Raw genomic sequence first — 11147 nt, forward strand, 5'->3', positions numbered from 1 at the left:
CCACAACATTTTCTTATTTTTTAAGAGCTAGATTTACTTTCCCCCCCCTATGGTTTAACTACTTTAGTACCCATCCTGATCAATAACACTTGAATAACTCTGTTAGATTTTTCAGTTAAGCAGAAGGGCATTTTTGTTATTTTTATTATTTAAAGGAATATTTGGGTTAAATATAAATAACTTTTATTATTATGATACTTAAGTAGTTAAATCGCAGGTTTATGATTTCTGTTATCAAATGTGCAATTGCTTTGAACTTCTCGATTGGGTCAACTGTCAAATCATGTTTGAATCGAAAAATTCGCGTTTGACGATAATTTATTTATGAAACTATATTCATCATTCACTCACAGACCAACCCGGCACGAGCCACTCATTTTTACCAGTTTATTAGTTCTTGATGTGTTTAGCTTTCATATTTTTGTTTCAATAATAACTAACTTCTTTTGGTAAATTTTTAATTTTCACTTTGCATTATGCATCTAAGTAAACATGATGATATTCATTTTATTTTTTATATTGTTTAGGAGATTTAGTAGCACAAGGTACATCAATATATAGATGTTCATCATTTTTACAACTACACAATTTTCATGGAGATTACTTCAATGCAGATCCCAACACTCTGCGCATACATGATCTTCAAATAGTAGATAAGGTACATGAACTTATGGTTTCTAACCAATAAAAAAATTTATTTCTTACAAGCATTTAAAACTTCATATCAATGCATCAAAATATAATGATTTGTTTACTATGACTTTCAGGTATAGTTATATAACAACAATACTTTGTGCATACATGATTTTCAAATGGTAGATAAGGTACATGAACGATCTATTGATAATGGATCAATAGAATGATGATATGTATCCAAAATTATGTTGTTTTAATAGTATAGGTAGATTTGTGTAATCTAAGTTATGTAATTCTGTAATTTTAATGTAAATTGTTATTGTATAAAATATATGATCATTTTGTTAACTATCTTTCACTTAATGGTTAAAGTACAAATTTTTCATCAATTACCCGTGTAATACACGGGCCTCAAACTAGTAAGTTATCAAACACAAAGCAAGATCAATTGATGAAACTTGAAGGTGTAAAAGATACTAAAAATAAGTAAAAATATATTATCCCATAGTAAAACATGTCTCTTACACCGAACAAACATAACACGAAAACTAAATTGTAACTTAACAAAAACACAAAAAAGAAAAATTGAAATAAGAAACCAGATGAAGATCAACGGCTAGCTATGAAGCTGATAAATTTTCTCTGACTAGGAGAGGCATTTCATATATTTTTCCCCTCTCACTTATAAAGAGATGAAAATTTATCGACTTCACGGCTTTTAGATGATATTTCATCCTTACAACACTCATACTTGAATACTAAAAAAAATTATTGATTCTATTGGAACTTTGATGGTTGTTAGCAATCTTCAAAGTGCCAATAGTTTCATGCATGGTTAATTAACCAGTGGATGAAAGTTTCCTTAGTTAATTAAACTAACTAGTGACTTCATCCATGTATGTAACACATCCTTTATTCATCATGATCAAATCCCTCAAGAGAAGGATGCGGAGCATGCCCATCCCCAAAAGAGCGAACATGATCCTTGAGTGACCGTTTATGCTTAAAATCCGATCCACATGTGCAATACCACAATTTGCCACAATTTTTCTCGTGTGTCCTCCAATCCCCCTTGACCGCAAACTTTTTCGTGCAATATTTTCTGCATGTAAACGGCTTGGCACCGTGCTTTCTCTTGTAGTGCGTTTGAAGAGTACGGAAATCCTTCAAGGGTCTCCCGCGAGGGTGGTTGATGCTGTTCTTGCACCCTTGAACACAACAATAGCATGGAAGCCTTAGCATGGCTGCTGGTTGTGTGCCTTTAAGTGATTGTCCTTTCCTATATTCAGATCCATGCCCCCACATGTGCATCTATATCATGCCAAAAGTTATAAATATATAAATTAGCCCTACAAAAATCTTTAATTGAAAAATATATATATGTGTAATCATGCATGAAAATAAATCTAATAATTGAAGTATTGCACATTCTTGTAATTGACCAAAAGGGATAGATTTGTGTATGAAACTAAACAAATAAATAGGCAACTTTAATCATCCCAATGATGTCCAATGTTCATGGGATCAATAGTAAATTACTTTTTCTTTTTCCTTGAAAGGCAAATTTCATTAAAACACAAAGTTTCAACATAATCTTGGTCAATTAGTCAGTCTTCCACTACTAAAAAAGTTCCTTAATTTTTTCCTAATTTCCATTAGGATGTGGAAAAATATTATAATTAATTAAGGGTTACACTTACCTTTTTACTTAACTTTTAGACAGATTTATTCCATGGTTGTTTATCTTAGTTTTCATGATGTATGAATGATGACATATATATGCTTGCTTAATTATATGAAAATGTTACTATAAAATGCATAGTTTCAAGTTCTATATATATTTCTCTAATAACCAGTAAATATTAAAAGTTTTCAAAAATTAAACATAAAGCTTATATAATTAGCAGATCATGGATTATGATGAGGCAAAGATGGGAAACCCTAATTGAGATAAATAATAAGCATATATAATGTGTACATAAATTTATATTAAAAGGGAAAGTATTAGATTTAGTACCTGCATGTTGTTGTACCTATTAAAGGTCTTATTGCATAAGGAACAGACAAACTGCATAGGTCCAACAAGGATTTGTGATGGTGTTGGTATCCAAAACCTAGTTTGATCATGATGATCATGACGGTTAACGTCGTACCATTTTTCGTTAACATCATTATTAAAGTTCACCTTGATCATATCCGGTTTCTTCTCTTCATCTTCTTCTTCCTCAGACTCCTCAAACAACTTGCTAGAGATCACCGAATCTCGTACACTTTCGGTATCATAGCTTGGTAAACCGATGTGTAGCGATATTGTCACTTTCTCCTTGTTATCTTCTTCTTTGATGTTCAAGATTGAATCGTTTTCGTCTTGGTCGAGTAGCCGGTTGAGTAGGGGTAGGCATTGGATTGTTTCATAGGGGAACTCTTGTTGTTTTGAGAACATCATGGTGTCATATGAAGTTGATGATGATGGGGTCATGAGCCATTCAAAGAGAGGTGAAGGTTCAAAGCACATAGTGTTTTATGGCCATGAATAAGGGGAAAATGGGGTTGAGTTACTTATGAAGTAAAGGTGGTTAATTTGGCTTGATGAAGTTACTTTTGGGCTTTCTTTCTATCTACATATATATGCCTTTAAGGTGTTTGTGTGTTTGAGAGAAAGGTGTATATAAGTGGTGGTGATGGATTGGGAACAATGGTCTATTACCCTAAGGTTTAATAAATGTTATTATAGTTGTCTATCTTGATATCTAATCTAGGGTAATCTTATATAAGATGAAGCTTAATTGATGGTGTTGTTTAATTAAGGCTTGCCGTTTATGACACAACATGTTAGCATAACATGAGTTAATATGAAGTTAAACATGTTGGGATTGATGGGCTAACATACTAATGGCATAGTTAAAATAATTGTCTAAGAGGACTTCTGTATGCTTAACCTTTTTATGACATACATAACCTATTTAAGTAACCAAACTAACAAGTAGACACAATTCGTTAAATATGGAATTTCCTTTTAAGGATGTCATGAATTATTTTAGAAAAAATTATATTGTATAACTATCTCCAACCCAAAGAGCTAAAAACACCTACAAGCACACCTGCTTAGCTGGTACATAAGATTTTCACCGATATTTCAATAAACACCTATTTTCCTCCAAATATCTTTGCAAATCCTTATATTCCCACAATATCATCACTTTAATTTATATTTATGTTTTTATAATCAAATTATTTATAAAAATATTTATATTATTAAGATATTATATATATAAATACTTTGTTAGTAAAATCATTTATATAATTTATTGTAAAAAAGACGTAAAATTAGCATGTTTTAAATAAAAACATTACATATTTTTGTTATTTAACCAAAGTACTATACTACATTTAAAATTTAAAAATAATTGATTTTGTACTTTCAAGTCGCCTAACCATATGAGTTACAAGTTACTAAAGCACTACAAATCCAATTAAAACAATATAAGTACATGAGCCCCATAAAAATGCTCGGATACCGCCCTTGTGCACGCACATTTTCTTGTCCGTGAGTCCCCTTCTTCGTTTCTTTTGTGGTGGGCTATGTCATTAGGCTATGCCTCTTAGGGGTGCACATCAATATTATGAGATGGATATAGTTTAAGTTTAATTTGGCAACTTTTATATAATCTTGTTAGTTGTTTTTTTTATTATTTGTTAGCCATATTAAGTGAGTAATGTCAATAATAGTGTTTAACGTACATGTTTTTTTGTCATATGCGTTATTGAACTGTTTATACTCTTTGTGTAATATGGATCATGTCATGTCATTATTGTTATGGAACTTGTTATATATATTCGTCTTATTCATGTTGTGTCTTGTAACTACTTATTAAGTATACTCTTATTATATTGTTAAGGTAAATAACACGTTGAATAAGATATGTTGTGTTAAGGTTCTCAATGTTATTGAATTTAAGTAACAAATAAAGTTGGCGTCTAAAATGCTAAAACTTAAAAGCTTAAGGCCTTCTTTCCAAACTATTATATTAATTATTTTTTTATAGGTAATGTAAGTTAAGTAGTTATCATGAAATATAACCAAAGTAACTAGAAGCCAATAACACTTACAACAAGTTATGCATTCAATACAAGTACAACATGCAAGAAACCTTGTTTTTGAAAGAAAAAACAAGTCTTAAATTAAAAAATAATAATAATAATATTAAAATAAAATAATAAAAAATCAGTTTTCCTTCAACAATTGCTGCTAAAAAGGGCTTTCTCTATATTAGTTTTGGTCAACATATTCTCATCATTTTTCCAGAAAATTACTCGGTTTTAGTTGACTTTTGGTCAAAGTTTAATGATATTACAATTTTCCATCTTTCTCTAAATCAACGCACCATTTAATTTCTTTTTACCGGATTATGAAAACATAAAAGTTGTATTTTCAAACTGACTTCATGAGATTAGACCCAGTAAATATTCTAAAGCAACATACAAAAATACTTAATTGGATCGAGTAAACGAGTCAAGCACTTAAGCCACTCTTAAATATAATAAGTTGCTTTAAACTTGTGTATTGCAGTGGAGACGTGACAAGAACTCGATTATTATCAGCTCGGTTTGTTACGATGCTGATATACCGCAAATTAATATTTTGTGAACAAAATTGAAAGTGAAAATGCTTTAAGGTTAAAATTAAATAAGTTTTTAGCAACCAATATGTAAAAGTCTAAAAGTTTTGTGATAAGGTTGAGAAATTAAAGTCATGTGACAAAAATTGAAAGGGTAAAAGTAAGGTGTATAAGTTTTGTAACCAAGTTTAAAGGGTAAAAGTCTTGTAACAAATGTTAAAATAATAAAAGCATCGATGTTGGTTTTTAATATATACAAAGTTGTGTTGCTAAAATTTATATATATATATATATATATATATATATATATATATATATATATAAAAAGTTGTGTGTTAAAGTTTTGTGACAAACATGTAAAAATGTAAAAGATTAGTGGTAGAAATTAAAGAAACAAAACTTGGACAGTTGCCATTTATATATATTTTATTTAATTGTTATACATAAAAATAAGTGTATTAAGTTAAAAATAATAATAATAAGATAGCTAATAAACAATACGTAAAGCTTGGCTTAAAAATATTATTCTAGAAATTAATATTTGATGTTTATATCTTTGTGTTTATTTAGGGTTATAATAAAATGGGTTTGAATCAAATAAAAATTAAATTAACGTGATAAATGTGAAAATCAGTTATTGTAATTATATATATAACATGGTGTAATTATAGTATAGTGTAATTACAACATAGTATAATTACATTACGATATAATTACACTATTTGATTCCCAGAGTTAGCACGCTAATTTAATTTATACGTTAAATTTCCCCATAGAAAAATAATCTCTAACCACCTACATGAAATCCATGTGTGTAAGTAAAGAAGTTTATAAACTCTGTTGGTGAATCAATCATTAATGGAAAATATTGATATAAGTATATTTAATAACGCGGTTTTGACAATCTCGTCATAGTAATATGTTTATAGTGATAACATTACCGCGTAATAAGAATATAAACATATACTTTTCGCACCTAATCATTTAAACATTGACCGTTTTACATGTAACATGTTATGTTATGGAGAACTAAAGACTTTGAATCATATAGAAAGATGTTAAGATGAAATGTGAAATCAGAAACTTGTGTTGGAAAATTTGTTGACTTTTGATACATGTTGTTAGGAGTCATTTAAGTTAGAACATTATCAATTAGACGTCCAAGGTTTCCTTGCTTTTTATTAGTTGCATAAGACCTAACACAGTTAAAACAAAAAAATAAAATAAAAAAGTATCTGTCATCTATTTATTATGAAACTAGTTTTTATCTCTCGTATTATGGGGGTCTTTTTATATTATTTATGTTTAATATTTATCTATTTTTTGATTTTTTTTTATTTTAAGAAAGTTAATGATATCCTTATGGTTTGATATTAAATTGTTTCACAAATAAATGAGATGTTATAACCCGGTTTAAAAACTATATGAGTTTGATGGGACTCAAGCCCCGTTTATTTTTTACTATAAAATTGGTTTTTTAATTATAAATAACATATATTTTTTTAAATAAATCATATATTAATTTTTAGTATATTCCTACTTTATAGGATTTTTTGTATCAAATATTTGGTGAGATTAGTTGTTAATTTAATGAGATGTTATAACCCGTTTAAAAAATATATGGGTTTGATAAGACTCATACCCGTGAATTCGGGTCAAATGCATGAGAAGCCTTCATTTAAAAATCAAGCAAATCTGGTGACTCCCAAAAAATGGGGAGCGACCACATCACGACACGTAGGATTTTTATGTTTTCGTTTATATATATTATAGATATAAATAATATAAATGGATATATATATATATCAATGTTTTCCTGCTTTTCCTCATTTACTTGATGTTGGTTTTTATAATCATTATTTATACTTGATATTTACATAAGAGGTGTTTAATAGTATGAGAAATATTTCATAATAAATCAAAACAGATTTTTTAAACCCACATGTTTGTTGGTTTTTAAATATGTTGAAAATTGTAAGTTTCATCATATAATCATTTTAAAACTTAAAGCTTGTTAAAACAAAAGTTACTCAAAACTCATGATTCCTATGAATCAAGTCATTGTATGAGAATATACTAACAAAACTATAAAGGTGTTGTGTGTTAGATACTTAGATATGTATTTTCTATAATACTTCTTCGTAGTTGGAACGGAAAGAAATCGAACACGTACTCAAATCGGAGTGAAGAGCAATGAGTATATTATATGTAGGTATTACAACAAAAACAAACACTTTTAAAATACACCATAAAACGAAAATAAAGCAAAATTAAAACTTAAATAGTAAGAAAATTCAGTAGAGGCCAACAACGGCAGAAGACATGCAGGCAAAGCTATGTGATAGAAGCTACGACTATTGTGGTGGCAAAAGAAGAATCAATAAAACATATGTGTACAAGCGTCATAGGGGCGAAAAGAGAGGGATAAGAAGAAAAGGCAAGTCACTATACAAGGGAAACAATTGGAGAAGAAGACCGACAACCAACCAAGATTTTACGGCGCAAAGGAGGATAAGGAGGAAAAAGAATGCAAGAATATAATAACGAAACCATGCAAAGTTTTGTATATAATTCATCAAGTATTTATAGGGGTATAATGAGTATATTTATAAAGGAAACACAACTAAATTATAATCTTCTAATTCTTGTAATTATAAACAATAAACTCTATTATATTCTTATATATAGTTGATTAATAATACATTATTTTTATTATTATACTGAAAAAATGTATATGATTCGGTTTTGATTAATGTGATATTTGCATTCTAATCAACCATTGTAGAGTGGACAAAACAAGGAGAGATGAAGAGATAAAAATTCTAGCTTAAAGATGTAGCTTTAATGATAGAAATGAAAAGATAAAATAAATTGAAATTGGTGAATAATATTTTCATATATTCTATTCAATATTATTTTTTTTTATATAAAGGCCGAGGTTTTGACAAACTTTTATTAATGAAAACAAAACAGTACAAAACCAGGCACCTTTAACCGGCCGAAACATGTCTCCAAACTAGAAAAAAAGCCCAAAAAGAAATCAATCAAGCACTAAAGAAGTACAAGCCCAAGTCCAATACAAGCATCTAAAATGGGGCTTGGTTCCAAGTAGAGGTGCACAAACCGGTTAACCTATAACCGGTTTTTTTTTTGGAGGGCATTAACCGGTTATACCGATTTTTCGGTTAGGTTAGTAACTGGTTTTTTCCGGTTGGAGAAGCGGTTTTGACCGGTTAGGCCGGACCGGTTAACCGGTTAATAACCGGTTTTTTACAAAATAATAATTAAAAAAATCGGTTAACCGGTTTATAACCGGTTTTGAAATCAAATATATTAACCGGTTACTAACCGGCGGTAAGGATCGGTTAGTAACCGGTTAGAGTTGGACCGGTTACTAACCGGTTAGAGAATCGGTTACAAACCGGTTAACCGGTTAGGATGTGCACCTCTAGTTCCAAGACATTTCCTAAAAAACAACACATCTAGATATGGCCATCCAAACCGCTCGCCGCACGAACTCGTTTGCCGCTCACTCGAAAATTGCTCGCTCGATCGTAAACGAGCCGCTTGGCTCGGTTCAGTTTGTAAACGAGCCGAGCAACGAGCAAAGGTCTGCTCGGTTCAGTTCGGCTCGAATATTTTTATTTATTTTATATATAATTATATATGAACAAATATATAAATACAGAGACAAGACACGTAAATACAAGCTTACAATTACTTTAACCCCTTTAAATTTTTCCTGTTCCGTCAATTTTATAGTTTTATTTGTTTGTTTTAAGTTTTTAGAATACTATAAGTTTATTTACGTGATCAATATATCTCACTTCAAACTTATTTTTAATAAAATTTACAATCTATTACACGTTTATCTATAACTACTAATTTTATTTATAAAATATATAATTTACAACCTTCAATCGAAAAATAATGCTCGAAATCACTCGATGTTCAATAGAAAAATGTTCGATTCAATTTTGGCTCGTTCCGGTTTTTACTTAGTTCGGTTCAGTTGTAAACGAGCCAAGCAACGAGCAAGTCTTCGCTCGGTTCAGCTCGGCTCGTGAACAGCCTGCTACGTTATTTATTTTGTTATTAAGTTCAAGGACCATTTATGTTTTTATTTGTTTGTTTGGGTTGCTATTGTAAGTTGAATTCTATTTAAGTTACGTATTATGGAATAAATGATTATGTTTTGGAGATAAATCCTAGCCTCTCTTCCTAGTTTCTCTGTTAATAGGTTCTTTACCTATCAAAGGCATCAGAGCATTCCAGTCGATCCTCTCGACTATCCCATATCACCATGACGAACACCAGGAATCAAGAAGTTAACACTCTCAAGGACCATGGCAAGGCCATCTCAGATCTGCAAGAAACCCTAGCTGCACCGATGAAACAACAAGAGCAATCTCTTAAACAACAAGAAGAGATCCTACGAGCATTCAAGGAGCATTCAAGTAGCGACAGTTTCAGCGGCGGCGGCGGGTCTGGTAAGGGGCTGGTTAGTGATGCTGATTCGCGGGTGGGTATTCGGCCTATGCGGGTTGGAAAAGTAGAGTTTCCAAAGTTTTCGGGGGTAGATGTTGAAGGTTGGATTTACCGCTGTGAACACTTCTTCACCATCAACGAGACACCGGCAAATCTCAAACTAAGACACGCGGTTATACACCTTGAGGGGGATGCGCTTGAATGGCATCAATCTTATATGAAAACACGAGGGCTTACCGTGGCTAAACTACCATGGGAAGACTATGTTTTGGCTATTTCAGCTCGTTTCTCCAACGCCATGTTTGAAGATGCAATGGAAGAAATAGCATCTCTTGTAAAAAATGCTGATGATATCGATGGCCTACGAGGATATAATTCAAGTTTTGATCGTTTGCTTAATAAGGTTACCATTAGTGAACCATATGTCGTTAGCCTATATGTGAAAGGATTGAAATTAGGAATAAAAGGACCGGTAAAGATGTTCAAGCCTCAAACGTTACATGAGGCATATGGGTTAGCAAGGATTCAAACTATCAACAACACGAGCTTGATGAATCGACTTAAAGGCGTAGAGGATGATTCACAACGTGAAGATACCAAAATTATCCCTCCAGTTAATGCTTCAAAACTACCCTTCCTACCAAGTCCAACAAACGTGCAACCGACTTCCAAACCGTGAACGTTTAGCTCGAGACGTTTGACGAGCATGAACTCGAGTTGAAAAGGGCAAAAGGTGAATGTTTTTGGTGTACTGAAAAGTTCGTTCCGGGCCTCAAGTGTACAAAGAGACAACTCTATATACTTCAAGTGATAGATGATGAAGATCAAGCACCAAAGGGGTTTGTTGAAGATGATGGAGACAAGGTTCCTTGAATTGCTTTTTGAGGGCAAAAAGATGGTTAAGGAGGGAGTATTGTTACGTTATTTATTTTGTTATTAAGTTCAAGGACCATTTATGTTTTTATTTGTTTGTTTGGGTTGCTATTCTAAGTTGAATTCTATTTAAGTTACGTATTATGGAATAAATGATTATGTTTTTGAGATAAACCCTAGCCTCTCTTCCTAGTTTCTCTGTTAATCGGTTCTTTACCTATCACAGCCCTACATCTAGATACAAGTAACCAATGTTATACATCAAATCCAAATCCATCTTGGGCCTACAATTATAAACAATGTAGCCCACATGTCAAGTCCATATAGAAGCTTTAGTCCAATAGTAAGTCGAATTACTCAGCCCAATTCCGTTTATAGCCAATTAAGGTAACTTAAGTGATCCATACCCAAAAGAGGGTGTGTGGGTGTGGGTGGGGGGGGGGGGGGTGTTGTATCAAAGAATTTTACATGAATGAAACAGTTGCATACATGTACAGCTTGTTGTCCGTTTGAATATTATTTTTAGCCAAA

General features: G+C 31.5%; 1 protein-coding gene across 1 annotated transcript; it reads right to left on the reverse strand.

Moving 5' to 3' along the window:
- Positions 1-1294: 1294 nt before the first annotated feature.
- Positions 1295-3324, reverse strand: LOC143549433 (zinc finger protein WIP3-like). Its single transcript, XM_077040331.1, has 2 exons — positions 2654-3324; positions 1295-1947 (listed from the first exon to the last, which is right to left on the reverse strand). The coding sequence occupies exons 1-2, from the start codon at positions 3149-3151 to the stop codon at positions 1549-1551; spliced, it is 897 nt and encodes a 298-aa protein (XP_076896446.1). The 5' UTR covers positions 3152-3324; the 3' UTR covers positions 1295-1548.
- Positions 3325-11147: the final 7823 nt, after the last annotated feature.

This window comes from Bidens hawaiensis, unplaced genomic scaffold (genome assembly GCF_021521415.1).
Source record: "Bidens hawaiensis isolate Kalapana, Puna unplaced genomic scaffold, B.hawaiensis_p1.1 tig00015564_1, whole genome shotgun sequence".
Lineage (NCBI taxonomy): Eukaryota > Viridiplantae > Streptophyta > Magnoliopsida > Asterales > Asteraceae > Bidens > Bidens hawaiensis.